Source organism: Monodelphis domestica, chromosome 1 (assembly GCF_027887165.1).
Source record: "Monodelphis domestica isolate mMonDom1 chromosome 1, mMonDom1.pri, whole genome shotgun sequence".
Classification (NCBI taxonomy): domain Eukaryota; kingdom Metazoa; phylum Chordata; class Mammalia; order Didelphimorphia; family Didelphidae; genus Monodelphis; species Monodelphis domestica.
Window position 1 is genome coordinate 257,658,212 of NC_077227.1, and position 17,078 is coordinate 257,675,289.

General features: G+C 36.5%; 1 protein-coding gene across 6 annotated transcripts in view; it reads right to left on the minus strand.

The window, feature by feature from the left end:
- Positions 1-17,078, minus strand: part of PTGR2 (prostaglandin reductase 2) — an 86,989-nt gene that overhangs the window by 39,934 nt on the left and 29,977 nt on the right. For 5 of the 6 annotated variants that reach the window (XR_008914971.1, XM_056810689.1, XM_056810690.1 and 2 more), the window contains exon 3: positions 14,607-14,725. The exons of the other annotated variant lie outside the window; for it this stretch is intronic. Coding sequence is in view for 4 of the 5 variants with exons in the window: in XM_056810689.1 (XP_056666667.1) it covers positions 14,607-14,725 (119 nt within the window). In the remaining variant the exon portion in view is untranslated. The remainder of the gene's footprint in view (positions 1-14,606; positions 14,726-17,078) is intronic. 6 annotated transcript variants of the gene reach the window in all.

Consider the following 17,078-nt stretch of genomic DNA (forward strand, 5'->3'; position numbering starts at 1 on the left):
AAAGAAAAGAAAAGAAAAGAAAAGAAAAGAAAAGAAAAGAAAAGAAAAGAAAAGGAAAGGAAGGAAAAAAGAAAGAAAGAAAGAAAGAAAGAAAGAAAGAAAGAAAGAAAGAAAGAAAGAAAGAAAGAAAGAAAGAAAGAAAGAAAGAAAGAAAGAAAGAAAGGAAGGAAGAAAGGAAGGAAGGAAGAAAGAAAGAGGAAGGGTTCAGTAAACAGAAGCAAAGGTAGACAACAGAGGATGATGACACAATATTGTAAAAACAATGTCAGGCCAAAAAAGCAGCAAGAATAGATACAAAGAAGAATTCAATTTAAACCACTATCCATGATATAATAAACTTGTATATTTACCTGCCAAGAAACACACATGAACTATATGGGCACAATTACAAAACACACAAATAAAGACATCTAAATAACTGGAGAAATATTAATTGCATGAGTAGGCTTAGCCAGTGTAATAAAACTGACAATATTAACTACTTATGCTAATTTACTTATTTAGTGCTATGACATTATTTAATTGAATTAGAAAAAAGTTATAACAAATGGGAGAAGGGGGTGATTGGCAAATATTTAGAAAAAATGAAATTATAACTATTTCAATAATCATCATTATATTATTGCCTTTGGGCATCTAATGGCACAATGAATAGTGTTGGGCTTAGAGAAAGGAAGACTCCTCTTCCTGAATTTAAATCCAGTCTGAGGCACTCACCACCTGGGTCATCCTGAGCAAGTCCCTTAACCCTGTTTGCCTCAGTTTCCTCTAAAATGATCTGGAAAAGGAAACAGCAAACCACTCCAGTATCTTTGCCAAGAAAATCCCAAATGAGAACACGAAGAGATGAACATGATTGACCAACAACATTATTGCATTTGTGACAAATTTATCTTTAGGTCCCTCATATAAGGTACGTGCTTGATAAGTATTATTGAATTGGAAAAAGAAACAAAACTATAAAAGGAAGCAGCGATTACAAAGAGATAGCATGGCTTCAAGAACAAGTCATGGCAGACTAACCTCATTTCCTTTTTTGACAGGATTATTAATCTAGCAGATGAAGGGAATGTGATGGATGTAATTTACCTATATTTTAGCAATAATGGTTTACAGTAGTTGTTAATAGTTCAATTGACATACCCAGAATGGAGTAAGCCAGGGATTTGTAAGATGTTTAACATTTTTATGAATGACAAAAATAAAAGATATAAAAAAATGTAAAAGACAAAAAAAAATAGCATGCTCATTAAGTTGGCAGTGACTAAAAGCTAGAATCAGGATCCAAAAGGACTTTGACAGGTTAGAGCACTGGATTGGATATATGTACTTCGATAGGGATAAAGGCTTACCCTTTGGTACCAAAATAATAAATAAATAATCAACCTTGCAAGTATAAGAGGGAGGAGGCAATGATGAGATGGCAGTTCTGAAAAAGATCTGGAAGTTTTAGTGGCATTTAATGAGTCAGTGGTAAGATGAGGAAGCGAGGTGACAACGTGGACAGAGCACAGGGAATAAAGTAGATCTGAATTCAAATCCAGCCTCAGACATTTACTAACTGTATGACCCTGGCTGAGCAAGTTACTTAAACTCTTCTGCCTCAAATTTCTCAAGTGTAAAATGGAGATGTAAAAAGCACTTGTTTCCCAAGGTTGTTGTGAGGACAGAATGAGATAATATTTGTAAAGAGTTTACAACAGAGCTTTGACACATAATATGCACATATAAATGATACTGTTATTATTATTATATGGTAGCCAAAAAACTAATGAAATCTTAGGTTACATTGAGAGCTTAGTTTCCCAGGATAGGGAGGTCATAGTCTCACTGCATCTTGACATTGTGAGGTCTCACCAAGAGTATCATGTGCTACAATTTTAAAGACACTGTCAAGTTGGAAAGATCTAGAAATGGTGATGCGCCTTGAGTTCAGTTCAAGTCATATGAAGCTTGGCTGAAGGCATTAGGGATATTTAGCATGGCAAATACAAGAATCCTTGGAGATATGACAAATGTCTTCAAGCATCTGTAAGGCTGTCAGGTGTAAGAGAGGTTAGACTCATTCTTTTTGGTCAAGAAACAATAGGTAAAAGCTGCAACAACCAATTTGGGCCTGGTGTGAGGATCAGCTATCAGGTATGTGATAGCAGAGTTTCTTTGGACATATGATTTGGAATAGATGTTCACTGAGGTCCCTTCCTCACTCTAAAATTCTGTTATTCTGGGAATGAAGCAAGATAATAAAGGTTAGTTTAATAAGTTAGTAAGTCATCAAAAAACTGTAATGAAAATTCAGCTTAAAGTGTAATTTACTAAACAATATAGGAGGCAGCAATCAATATGGGGCAACTCTTTCAACAAGAGTATCTTATATGCATGTTTAGCCTACTTGGTTGAAGAGAAATTTTACTTTAAAATTTTACCTTAAGAACACCAACAAAAATAAAATGAATCACATGAATCACAAAGATTTGTAAAAGCTTTGACCTTTCTACAATTTCTTACAATGGATCAAAATAAAAACCAGAAACTGTTTTGGAGAAGAAAAAGCTTGTTTTTATTTGGTTCTATAATAGCAAGTTCAATAATCATTGAATAATATAAAAGTTTAATGACTTCTATTTTTTGTATTAGTTAAGGTAGAATATTATTTCTCTGATCCTTGGAGTCTTTGATTCTCAGGAAAAAGTAGTGATTATTTTCTTTAACATAAGAAATATAGCCTAATATATTATTTTTCATGCTGAACATTTTAAATACTTTTTTGAACAAAGAAATGGAAAAACATTTGGTTACTGATATACAAGAACTTTAAAGTCTTTTAGACCTATTTTTAGAATTAAAAAAACAATTGGCTTTATATTCTGATTTTGCTCTGATAAATGTTTTGATTCTAAATGTTATCTATTTGTTGCTAATGTTTTAAGATATTCTTAAGGACTTTTCCCCATGACCAAACAGTATACTTTGTTTCTACATACTCTAATTTTTGTTAAAATGTGCTCGTTTTAATAAATCATTTTTAGGGAAGGGGTGGGAGGAGGGGAGGGAAAGAATATGATTCATGTAACCATGGAACAATATTCCAAATTAATTAATTAAATAAACTTTTTTTTAAAAAGAAAAGAAAAATAGTTTAAAACAGCAAAAACCGGTTCTGACTAGTCCTGGTTCAAGCCAGTAGAAACTGGATCTGAAAAGCCCTAGTCAGTTTCTGACTGGTCTAAATGGTTTCAAGTTAGTCAGAACTGGTTCAAACCAGCCAGAAACAGTTAAGAGCAGTTCAAACCTATCAAAACTGGTTCAGTCCAGTTGGTTAATACATCATTTAAAAATGGTATTTTGAGAAAGGTGTTAGATAATCCTAAAGAATCAACTAAGAAATTTGTTGAAATATTTAATAACTTTAGCAAAGTTGCAGAATATAAAATAGACCCACACAATCATCAACCTTTCTATATGTTAGCAAGAAAATCAAGCAGCAATGGCTATCTATTAGTAATTCCATTTAAAATAACTCATCAAAATAAATTGAATCTACTTGCCAACACAAACACAGGAATTATAGAAACACAATAACAGAACACTTTTCACTCAAATAAAGGTGACTCTAAATATTTGGGAAAGTGTTAACTGCTCATGGGTAGGCCAAGCAAATATAATAAAAATGAAAATTCTACCTAAATTAATTTTCTTCTTTTTTTATTGTGTTTTTTTTCATAAAAACAATTCCTTGTTTTACTTGTTAATTCAATTGTTTTCTTATTTTAGCTTTGACTAATTGCTCCTTTTATTTTCAGGATTTCTAATTTGATGGTTAATTGGGTATAAAAAAATCTGAAAATCTGATCTGAAAGGGGTATATTTTATATATGTGCTTTTCTACATTTGATTGTAAGGCCTTCATGTCTTATTGGATGATCAATTTTTGTGAGGTAATAAAGTAAAAATCAATCAATCAATAAATAAATAAATCATTTTTATATAAAGCTCTAAAGTCATAAAGGAAGTCTTGGAGGAAAAGCCCAAACCAGGCATGTCTCATTCTCCAGACTCTGCCTCCATGTTTCAGTAGCCTTCACCTGCCACCCTGGTGACCCCATCTTCCATTGGTAAGTTCCTCCATTTTGACGAAGAGTCCAAATCAGTCATCCTTCATTTTTATGACTTTGTCACCATGTCCTAGAAGGCCTTCTAGGATACCTCTAGGCCCAAGTAGAAACTTCCCCTTGTGTCCATCCCAATCTTATGTTCCTTTTATATGTTGGTGGTGCATTGGTTAAAGTGCTAGGCCTGAGTTAGGAAGACCTGAGAGCAAATCCAACTGCAGACACATACTAGCTATGTGACTATGGTCAAGTCACTTAACTTGTCTGCCTCAGTTTCCTCAACTGTAAAATGAGGATAATAACACCTTCCAGGACTGTTGTGAGGATCACAGGAGATAATAATTATAAAATGCTTAGCACAGTGCCCAGCACATAGGAAGCACTATATAAATTTTAATTATTATTATCATTATTATTATCTTTCTCTACTAGAAAGTAAATTCCTTGAAGGCAGCAACTATCTTTCTTTTTCCTTGTATTTGTATCCCCAGTGATTAACAGAGTGCCTGGACCATATAAGTGCTTAATAAATACTACAGCCCTTGACTTGGTAAGCACTTGTCTATGAGATAGATGGTATAAATATTCTCATTTTTTAGATGAGAAACCAAAGAGGGTAGCTAGGTATTAGAGTGAATAGAGTGCTGGGCTTGGAGTCAGGAAGATCTGAGTTCAAATCCAGCTTAGCCACTTACTAGCTGTGATGTTGGGCAAGTCACTTAACCTTATTTGGCTTTTTTAAAAAAGTAATTAAAAGTGAATATTTATAATAAGGCTTTAAGACTTTCTATACATTTTACCTATACAATATTATTTCATTTGATGTTTACAACAAATCTATAAGGTAGATGTTATTATAATTATTTCAAAGATGATGATGGGAAAGGCAAAACTTGCTTCCTCCCAAACAGCAGTTATCCTTGCAGAATCCAGTGTGTGTGTGTGTGTGTGTGTGTGTGTGTGTGTGTGTGTGTGTGTGACACAGACAATATTCTATAAAACTAAGAAAAACACATAAAGAAAATGTTAAATAGGTAAATACCAAGTTTCCTAAATTTTGCCAGAGTAACCACACATCTTGGGTATATGCTGTTAGACATGCCAAGAACAGAAAGAAACTGCATAATCAAAGCATGCCATTGTCTATTTCCCATGTCACGAGCAATATGGAAATATGTATTATATGACTATTTATTGCTTCCATAGAGAAGGAGGGAGAAAATCTGAACCCTAAAATATCAGAAAACAATTGTCAGAAATTTCTTCAAGGAACAAAGTCAGAGAGGCCAGTGTCACTGGATCAAAGAGTTGGTGGCAGGGGTATTAATGTGTAAGAAGATTGAAAGGTGGGAGACATTTAGTTGCCAAAAAGAGGGTTTCAGGGAGTCACTGGAGTTGGCTGAATAAGGGGTGAAATCATCAGACCTGAGTTCCAGGAAGATTAATTTCACAGCTTAGTGGACAATGGACTGGAGTGGGGAGAGACTTTCAACTACTGCAATATTCTCAATGTGGGGTCATAAAGCCTCGTACCAGGGTAGCAGCTATGTAAATGGGGAGCAAGTGAGAGAGACTGTTGATACAGAAATGACAAGATTTGGCAACTGATTGAATATATGAAGAAAGGCGAGTGAGGAGTGTACAATGACAATGACCAAGGTGAATGGAAGGACAGTTGGGTTCTCAATGGAAATAGAATGTTTGAAAAGCAGAGTTTGGAAAAAAGATAAATGTAATAAGAGCCATGATAAATATCAAAACCCTCCTATGACTGTTCAACTTGCTTATTCTGTCCCATTTAAAGTAAAAAGGAGAGAGGTAGGCTTTACTCAGCCAGTTCCTGTCCCAGAAAGCAAAGCTTGTCCTCCAAGGATTATCTGCCAAATGATGGGTATGGAGGGAAGAGGGATTTTCCCAGTAGCACCTTCACTGCTACTGCTGGGAGTGCTTGGGTCCCTGACAGGTTATAATTGTCCCCTTCCTCCAGCTCAGAAGTGGGGAGGTTCCTATGCATAGCGTAGGAAAGGAAGGAAGGAGTGGCAAGGCACGATAACTGGTATACTTGTATTGGAGACAAGGCTTTTGACTGGCTATAGTGGGCAGGGTGAGATGAGATCCCTCTTCCCATTCTCTAACTGACTGATTGCAAAGCCCTTGGTATCATGCCAATAGAACCCTACTTTGGAGATTGGAGGCTCTAATAGACCTGTGACCTTCCCAATATGGTACCTACTTGAATGGTGAAAATTGCAGTCCATTGATCCTATACAAGGCCCACCCATGATACCAGGGTCATACTTTATCTTGACATTGTGATGATACCATTAAAATATGAGTTCCTTTTGGAAACTTTTTTGCTTTTTCCTTGTATTCCTACCTTAGCACAATGCCTGCTACTTATTAAGAACTTAATGAATGCTTGAATGAGTGAATTACACAGGCTGGCTAATCATTATCCTTTGCTTTTGCCATGTGACCAGAACATTTTCCCCCTTTAAAAATATTTTGTTGCTATCCTCTATTTATACATCAACTTCATTTCCAAATATACCACTCCCAACTATCTTGCACAGAAATAGCTCTTATAACAAAGAATAAAGATGGGGAGAACACAACAAAAATTAAGCAATACATTAGCTCAATTTGGCAGTTTATGAAGTATTCTATAACCATAATCCCTCCACCTCTGCAAATAAGAGAGAGAACTATATTTGCTCAACTCTTCTTCAGGAACAAGCTTGGTCATTATAATTACACAGCATTATGACTGTACACATATAACCTATATCAAATTGCTTGCCTTCCAAAGGAGGGAAGAGGGAAAAATATGGAACTCAAAAATTTTTTAAATGAATATTAAAAGTTTTTACATGTAATTAAGAAAAAAATGAAAAATTAGTTAACAAAAAATTATATTGCATTCCATTACACTATTTATTCTTTTTATTTATATTGTGAATATGTATATATTACCTATATCTGTATATGTACATATATATGTTTATTTCAACTTATTTCATTTTGCATCAGTTCATACATGTCTTCCCTTGTTTCTCTTAATTCTTTCTGTTTCCTCTCAATTTTTCATGTTAGTAGTTTCTTATGGTACAAAATATAGGGTATATGGGGTGCTCAGGGAGGGGTAGTATCTCTGGTATGGAGGGCTTGTTGTGCCCTCCTAGGGCAGCTCTCCAGCCTCTGACCCCCACCTGACACCCAGCTCTCACTTGTGGCTCCCAGTAGCTGCTAGCATGCGGCAGCGGCCACACCTGGGGCAACGGCTTCGACAAGCCGGCTAAACCTTGTGAGGGTAGCCATCGGGTCGTCAACCCCTGGTGAACCAGGGCTTTGCTCACCCAGCATGTGAAGACTGTTTTGGCGGAACAGGCGGAAGAAACCAATAAGAAGGTTCAACGGCTGAGATGGCGATGCAGCAAAGCACTGTGGAGTGCTCAGGGCGTGTTGGAGCACAAAGGACAACACGGCCATCCAATGCAGCTGAGGAAGTCTCCAGGTGTAACGACTTTTCGTGCCACTGGACCCAGGCTTCCAACGCCAAGAGAGTGGGACTATCTCTGTGCATCGACTTTTCTACTTAAATCTCCTTCACGCACAAGTGTTTTTGTGCATGCTCATCTACATCACAGATGAAAGCACACAAAGACAATTATCATCTTCAGTTACCAAGAGACTACTACTATGGTACAAAAGTATTTCATTATATTTTTGTATCCTGCAACTTTGCTGAATTGATTACTTGCTTCAATGAATAAAAGTTGATTATTTAGGGGTTTCTAAATTAATCACACAATCTACAAAATGCAATAATATCATAGGATCCTTTGGTGATTTTCAATGTCAGGTTTGTAGAGAATACAGTATTCTATGATTCAACTACTAGATTCAACACCACTAGAAGAATACTGGTATTAAAAACATCAGTCCTTTGAAATATGATTTGCATGATTTCATAAGTATGATTGATATCATTTTGTTTGCCTTCTCAGTTGGGTGGGGAAAAGGTGGGAGGGAGAGAAATTGGGACTCAAAATTTTAAAAGAAAATAAATAATAAATTAGATTTTAAAAAATATTCACTTGTGTCAGAAAAAAGGTCAGAATCATTAAAGGAGGGGGGGAAGTGTCCAGTTTCTCAAAGGGAATATAGTCTGTTTCATCCTTCAATCAATTCTGGAGCCAGCTGACTTGTAGTGTTTGTTCCAGACACACAAACAGATATATGAGCTCTGTAGGCTATACATCCAACTGCATATTATAATATGGCCAACAGACCAAACTCTTTAGGATAACTGTGGATTGCTTTTAAGAGGTTTTCCAATTAAAGACTTTTCCAGTAAGATCAAGTGTAAAGCAAAGATGTCTGTTATTACCATATTACTTTATATAGGTCTAAAAATGCTAGCTGTAGCAAAAACAGAAGAGAAATTTAGAGAATTATCATAGGTAGAGAGGAAACAAAATGATCACTTTTTGTTGATGACATGATGTTTTATTGTGAGAAGTTACACAGTCAACAACGAACAACTTCAGGATATAGAATAATATAAAATGAACCCACAAAAAATATCACACATTCTGCATATTGCCAACAAAAACCAGGGGGAGGAGAGAAAAATATTGTATTCAAAATAACTATTCAGAGCATAAAATATGAAAATCCAGCTATTAAGACATAGAAAAGATAAGTTTAAATAATTGGAAAGATAATTGCTCTTGGTTAGACTGTGCCAATATAACAAAAATGACAATACTTCCTAAATTGGTTAAAGTCAAAGGATTACTTTTCAAAACCTGAAAAAAATAATAAAATCTGAAGGAATAAAAGGTCAAGAATCTTGAGAGGAATAATGAAAAAGAAAGACAGAAAAAGGGGTTAGTAGAATCAGTTCTCAAATTAGACTATAGAGCAAAAATAATCAAAACACTTTGTTATTGATTAAAAAGTAGCAGAGCTAATCAGTATAAGAGATTAAGCATACAAGACTCAGAAACAATCAAACATAGTAGCAAGGAGTTGATAAACCTTCTATCTGACAACATTTGTTGGAAATGGAAAGCTATCTGGGAGAAATACATCATGTCATAATATCATAAAATATAACAAAATTAGTTCCAAGTGGATACAAGATCTAGATTTAAGAGATTATATGCCTTTAACAAGTTAAAGAAAAAGTTCCCTTTAACAATAAGATGACCAATTCTGATTACATGAAAACTTGAAGTTTTTTGCACAAAATAAATGCAATTAGAAAGAAAACTATAAAAACACACACAAAAAATTCACAGCAAATTTCTTTGATAAAGGTTTGAGATCCAAGATCTACAGATATAGATATAAGAAGAAAAGCCATTCCCTAATAGATAAATGGGGAAGATAAGTGGTCAGAGCACCATCAATGCAATAAAAAAGGCTCCCTTTCCTGAATTCAAATACAGCCTCTGACATTTACTCTTTCTGTGACCTTGGACAAGTCACTTCACCCTGTTTGCTTCAGTTTCTTCATTTGTAAAATGAGCTAGAGAAGGAAATGGCAAAACTGTCCAGTATCTTTACCAAGAATACTTCAACTGGAATCACAAAGAGTTGGACACAACTGAACAAAATCAGGTAAATAGTCAAAGGAGATGAAAAGGCAGTTCTCAAAAGAAAAAAACAAACTGTCAAAAATGTAGTCTATGAAAAAAATGCTTCAAATCTCTAATTAGAAGAAAAATGAAAATAAAAACAGATCTGAGATTTCATTTCACAAGGTTTCATTTGTGAAGATTAAATTTAACTCTCCCCTGATTATAACAATGAAATTAATTAACTCTTCCCGGATTGTGAAGATTAAATTGTAACCCCTGCCTATTTTTTAGATTTAATCACCAAAAGTGTAAATACCCTACTTACAGTAGTGGGGAGATCTGCCCATTTTTTTTAGATTTAATCATCAAAGGTGTAAACACCCCATTTCACACATTAAGTGGGAGACCGTGACCCACGTGTGAAAGTGGGTGATGAATCAAAATCAACTGACTGTCCCTGGGCAGTCCTAAAAACAAAAGTGACGACTGTGATTGGTAGACATAAAAATTAGGGGAAGTGACGCAAAAGAAAGTGCCTTTAAAAGGGAGTGACAACTCCCTGAGTGCAGTTCAACTTGGAACTCTCCCTTGGAGTGGAACCTCCTGTGAGAGAGAGTTCTACTGTGAGTTTGACTTGTGGAAGCTGATAAAGAATCTGCTGACTGGACTGACACGTGGTGAATGAAAAGCTGACTCTTAACTGCTGTTTTTTTTTTTTCTGAAGAGACTGTCCTCAGGAAAGACCTATCCTCTTGAGAGACTTCCCCAGGTCTTTGGCTTTGCTGAGCCCAGCTGAAACTAACTCTCCCTGCCTGGGGGGACCGAGAGTAAATTATTTAGTGCTTAGGCTAGATATCTTACCCTATTCTCTCTCTGATTTCCTTCTTCATTCTTCTCTATATTTTGTAAATAAATTGTAAAATAAATCTCTTTGGAATTAGTTAAATTCCTGGCGACCACTCTTTAATTAATCAAGTCTAACCCTTTTAAAAATAACTCCTTCCCCCCCACCCCTTACACATTAGATTAGCAATGACAAAAGTGAAAAATTATAATTATTGGAAAGGCACACTATGGCAGGAAAGGCACACTAATGAACCACTAAAAAATGCTGCAAAATCATTCTGGAAAGTAATTTGGAACTATATTCAAGGCTGAACAAATTATAAAATATAAATACAATGACTTCCCTGGCTTCCTTTAAGTCCCAACTAAAATTTCATTTCCTACATGAAGTCTTCCCCAACCCCTCTTAATTCTAGTACCTTCTCTCTGTTAAGTATTTCCTGTATATTTCCTGTATAGCCAGAATATAGCTTGCTTTGCATATATTTGTTTATATGTCGTCTCCCCATTAGACTGTAAGCTCTTTGACAACAAGGATTGTCTTTTGCTTCTTTTGTAACACTAAATGTAAGCATAGTGCTTGGCATATGTTGTTGTCATTCATTCACTTCCAACTCTTTGTGACCCCTTCTGGGGTTTTATTGGCAAAGATACTGGAGTAGTTTGCGATTTTTTGCTCTTTTACTTACTTTACTTTGCTTTTACAAATGAAGGAATTGAGGCAAACATGGTGAAGTGACTTTCTCAGGGTCACACAACTAGCAAGTGTCTGAGGCCAGAAGTGAACTCAGGTCTTTTTTGACTCCAGGTCCTGGTGCTCTATCCACTGTCACCTAGCTAGCTATAGCCTGGCAGATAGTGGATGCGTAATAAGTGTTTCTTGAAGCAAAGGGATAGATTAAAAGAAACCTGGGAGGGCTTATATAAAGTCCTAATCAGAGCCAAATGAGCAGAACCAGGAGATCAGATGAAACAGTGATGTTGGCACAATAAGGAAAAAAAAAGCTTTTGAATCTTTTCATGAAAGATTAAATAATTAAAATCAATGCAAAGCCCAATCACTATTCTAAACAACTGGTGAAGACTTAGTAGAGATGTGATGATTGACAGGTACAGAATAAAACATGTATTTTCAGAAAGTCAATGCATGGCTTTGTCTTGAATAAACTATACTTAATTTTTACAAGGAAGGACATTTTTTGGGGGTGCGAATTTTAGATTTACTCCACCCTGCTTAGTCTTTAGAATTTTAGCAACCAGGAATGTATATACCCCCACTTAAGGATTAAGTGTGGGGGAGAATGGTCTGTGACCTGTGTGTGCTAGTAAGTGACAAATCAGAAACGACTGACCCCCTGGGCTGTCCTAAGCCAAGCTTAAGCCACTACTGGTACATGTGAGACACAGGAAGTGTTTATATTTCGAGTCACTTCTGTGAGAGAGGGCTTTTTTAGATTTGGTGGTGGAACTTGAGTTGGAGGAGCTGGAAACATGGGTCCTGAGACTGCTTCCCTTAGGTGACCACGTGGTGAGTTATAAGGCTGACTCCCCTTTCCCTTGACCTTATGAAGGCACCAGCCTCCAAGGAGGCCCCTTATCTTGGAGGAGGTCTTATGGCTGGAAGCCCAGCTAGATTTAATTTTCTGAGAAGGCCCCTTGGCTGAAGCCTCTGAACTCCCCCTGGCTCAGGCCAGGTCAGAGTAGATCTGATACCCTTTTCCCTGTTTCTCCCTCAATCTTAATTTCTTCCTTCTATTGTAAATAACCCACCATAAATTTCCATTCTGACTTGAGTATTTCATTGGGATTTAGAATTTAAATCCCTGGCAATCACTAAAATTATATTCAGTCTCTATCCTAAAATTGACTTTTAACAGGGGGAGTGGAGGGAGGAAGGGCAGGTAGTGATTGCCATACTTTAAAAAAAGAAATGAAGGAAAAAGTGTCAACAATTTTTCTTTTGATCAACAGAAGAGGGAGGGTCAACTAGATAGCACAGTAGAGAGAGCACCAGGCCTGGAGTTGGGAGGACCTGGGTTCAAATCTGGCCTCAGAAACTTCCCAGCTGTGTAACTCTGGGCAAGTTAGTTAACTTCAATTGCCTAGTCCCTACTGCTCTTCTGCCTTAGAATCAATACTTAGAGTCAATTCTAAGGCAGAAGGTAAGATTTTTTTTTTTAATGAAATAAACAGAAGAGAGAAGAAATAAAAAAGGGGCAAACAGTAAAGTATTAGAACTACCATGTTAAATTTGAATAATAAAAAAACCAACAAACTAGTAATATTAAAGATTCCATTTTCTATTTTTTCTGTAGAAAGCATTCATGTTTGTTAATTTCATAAGAAAAGAATTTTAAGAGAGAGGCTCTCAAAAGTTCAGGGAAAATTGAATTCACTATAATGTCATCCACAAAGGGGAAGATTTAGGGAACTTCACTGTCTCTAAGTAATCCCAATCTGATTTGGTTTCTGTGCTCATGTTCCTTCATGTCAATTGTAATATTTATTGGGAAAGGAAATGGGATTGGAAAAATGGGTGATAGTGGGGAATAATGGGAGGTTTGTATAGGGGTAAGGAGGAGTTAAAGGGAGAGAGGGAATATTGCTTGGTGAGGCAAGGGAGGGAGATGCCCTCTGATGAGAGGAAACAGCAGGGGTCCAATAAGGACGGTTTGTCTTTGAATAACTGAAACTGAAGTTCAGCTCCCTCTATGACCAGAAAAGATAGTCCACTTATCTGACTGCGTATTCAAATAATATAATGTTTAATAACTAGTTGGGATTGGAGTTTTTTCTCAGTTTCAGACCTGAGGCCAGGCCCCAGAGGCTGGCGGAGAGTTTGTCCCACTCCTGTCTACTCTCTTTGTTCTAATTCAGTATCTTAGCAGTACACAGAAAGCAAACAAGAACAATTCTAACCTTTAGAAGCCTGTGTCTTTGGGCTGAACCAAGAAGAGCATGCCGCTCCAGACTGGGCTGAACAAGCTCCTCTCTCCTCCAACACCAGGACGCAAGACCTCTCCCGGCAGGAAGGAAGTGCTAGTCCCAAGACCCAACTGCCATTCCCAGTTGGCCCTCCCCCACACAAACTGTTAGTCTAGTTTCCTTTCCACACAATGCTGAACCTCCTTGGAAAGCATATATCTCATCTAATTTTTTAAAAGATATTTTATTTTCCCAGTTACACATAACAATCTTCCGCATACATTGTCTGAAGTTATAAGATCCGAATTACCTCCCCCTCCTTCTTCCTATCTCAGCTATGTATGTATTATCATACAAACATATTTCCATATTGTTCACTGATGTAATAGAATATTCATATAAAATCAAATCAAAACACCAAAATAAAAATGCAAATAAAGTAAAGTAAAATGGTGTATGCTTTGATCTGCATTCTGACTCCAACAGCTCTTTTTCTAGAGATGGAGAGAATTCTTTGTCATAAGTCCTTCAGAATTGTCCTGGATCACTGTATTGTTATGTCTTACCTAATATTAAAGACCAAAGAACTGAAAGAAAAGGCTATCTCTTAAATCTTTTAAGGAATTCTATAATTTCCACATATGCATGGAGATATTTTGTTTCAGAAAAGTCAGTAAGGGGGGCAGCTGGGTAGCTCAGTGGATTGGGAACCAAACTCAGAGGTGAGAGTTCCTGGGTTTAAATCTAGCTCCAGACACTTCCCAGTTATGTGATCCTGGGCAAGTCACTTAACCCCCATTGCCTAGCCCTTACCACTCTTCTGCCTTGGAACCAATACACAGTATTGATTCCAAGATGGAAGGTAAGGGTTTACATAAAAAAAGAAAAGAAAAGAAAAGCTAGTAAGGCAGTATTTTGTTCTACTAAATCAAAGGTTTAAAAAAAAGTCAATAATCATAGAAGAATTTTACATTCTCTATGCCTTTCAGTCAATGTTATGATGGCTAAGATATGGTTTATCCTTGTAAAAAGCCTAACTCTTCCCTTTTAATATGCTATTCAATAATACCTAATATTCATGAGGCTTATTCTTTTAAAAATATTATTTTTTTAATCATAGCACCTTGATACTTACCATATAAGGATCCACAGAGAGATAAAGAGTTCGGACTAGTACTTGTCCCTCGTTTAATTTATCTGGTAAATTAGCCTCTTCCATACGGAAATTCTCTGCCACTGGTCTGCCATTTTTTCCTGAAATAATGTTGGATAAACAAAAGGGTGATAAAAATATTTTTGAATAACCATCCTTGTAACTATTATTTCCCAAAATAATTCTGTTTAGCAGTCATTCTTTTATTCACTTTAAATGTCCATTTTCCATCAGCAACTCTGCTGGTTTCATTCCACAGAATATCATGCCTTTTCCAGGATAAGTTGATCATCTCAGCTCTCATCACCATGCCGATTAACATAGTTTTTGATAATCAACACCTTCTCAAGTCCCCTCTGACTAGAGGGCTAGAGGATAAAGTAGTAAGATCCTCTCAAAGCTTTTTTTCTACAGAGAGTGTATAAATGGAAATTTTGAGCCTTTGGACTTTATCTCCCAGAAGTCCCTTAGTATTTCCCAAAATTCCCTTTTCCTGTGTCCCTGCATTTTGCATGATTGCATTTAAGCAGCTGTAACTCCTCCCTCTTCCTCTCTTGGACCTGCAACCTGGCTGAAGTCAGGCAGTTCTTTTGTTTTAGTTATTATTAATAAAACTTTATAAAATATAATATTTAGTTATTGATTGTTAGTTTTAAAACCCACAAGAGCTCACAACATTGTAAGTAACACTCCATTTTCCATGAGCAGCTCTGCATGGTTTCCAATTCATGGAACAACATACCCCCATGCTGGGTACCCCGGGTGCTACAGTCCTTTGAGGGCACCTCCAGTGATTAGCATATAACCTGGATTATAGAAGATGGTTTGTTTGGTTCCCACACCAGTCCTTCATGGCTCCCTTTTTTGGGGGAGGGAGATGGTTCTTGGCAGAGATATAGGAGTTGTCTGCCATTTCCTTCTCCAGCTCATTTTACAGATGAGGAAATTGAGGCAAATAGGATTAAGTGACTTGCCCAGGGTCACACAGCTAGTAAGTATCTAAGGCCACATTTGAACTCAGGTCTTCCTGACTATAGGCCTGGCAGTCATTTAACAAATCCAGTTGAGTTGAACTGAATCATGTCTGTTTTTGAGCTATGTTTCTTTATTTTTTAAAACCCTTACCTTCTGTCTTGGAATCAATACTGTGCATTGGTTCCAGGAAGAAAAGTGGTAAGGGCTAGGCAATGGGGGTCAAGTAACTTGCCCAGGAAGGGCAGCTAGGAAGTGTCTCTAGGCCTGGCTCTCCATCCACTGAGTTATCCAGCTGCCCCCTCTTCACAATTTAAAATAACCTACTTAGTCCAAATTATTTTCCAGTTGCTACTATCTCAAAAATATTTCTTTGAAAAAATGGATTTTATAACCAGCATCAGACACAAATCTGATTCAAAGTTTTTAAAAAGTTTTATTGATACTCTCTGTATCTACCTCTAAATTCTTAGAATCCTGTTCTTCCAAACCTACCCCCTCCAAGTCTCCATTATGACTGTTAGATTTAAGTTAAAAACTCCAGGTACTTATTTACATAGAGTTTATTAATAAATTTAAAAAAATAGAGAAAGCAGATAGGCATAGATAAGTCTCTTTTCTACTCTTAAGTCTGACAACATGTAGCTCCTCCCTGCCTCATTCAGGGAAGTAGAGAGAGGTCACACCTACACCCTTTGTTCATGGACAAAGAGCTGGCATGCAAAATGGGATGAACCAGGTCAGCAATCCAGGAAGGGGAGAGGATGAAATTCCCTCTACACATGACAAAGAAAACAGTTGAGCAAAAACATTGGACAGAGATTGCATCTGACAGTGTATATAACATTTAGCTCTAGAAATCACCTTTGTCACTATTGTGAGACTATGTTTCATTATCTGTTCTCTGTAATCTTTATTGGTTCTTCATTTACTCATTGTCCAACTTTTTTTCCTTTTAACCCTTACATCTTATAATCTTACATCTTATAATCAAATCTGTGTTTTGGCTCCAGGGCTGAAGAGTGGTAAGGACTGGGCAATGGGGGTTAAATGACTTATCCAGAATCACACAGCATGACGGACTGGGCAATGGGGGTTAAATGACTTATCCAGAATCACACAGCATGACGGTATGATATGCCACATTTGAATTCAGGAGCTTCCATCTTCAGGTCTGGTGTTTTATCCATTGAACAACCTGGATGCCCCCACTCTACAACTTATAAATTTAGAGAGCTGCTTGGGGGCATTGAGAGATTTAAGTGTCTTGTCCAGAGACATGCTCATCATTTCTTTCTTGCTTGTTTTTTAAATTTATTTATTTGTTACATTGAAATTCCCAGGTATCTCCTTCTCACCTTCTCTGCATTAGAGAAGGCATCATATATGTATATGTAAAAATATGTCTTGCTTGTTTCTATTTCAGTTCTTTCCTTGGGAGTGGACATACACAGGTCGTTTTTCAAAAAATATTTCAGTTGT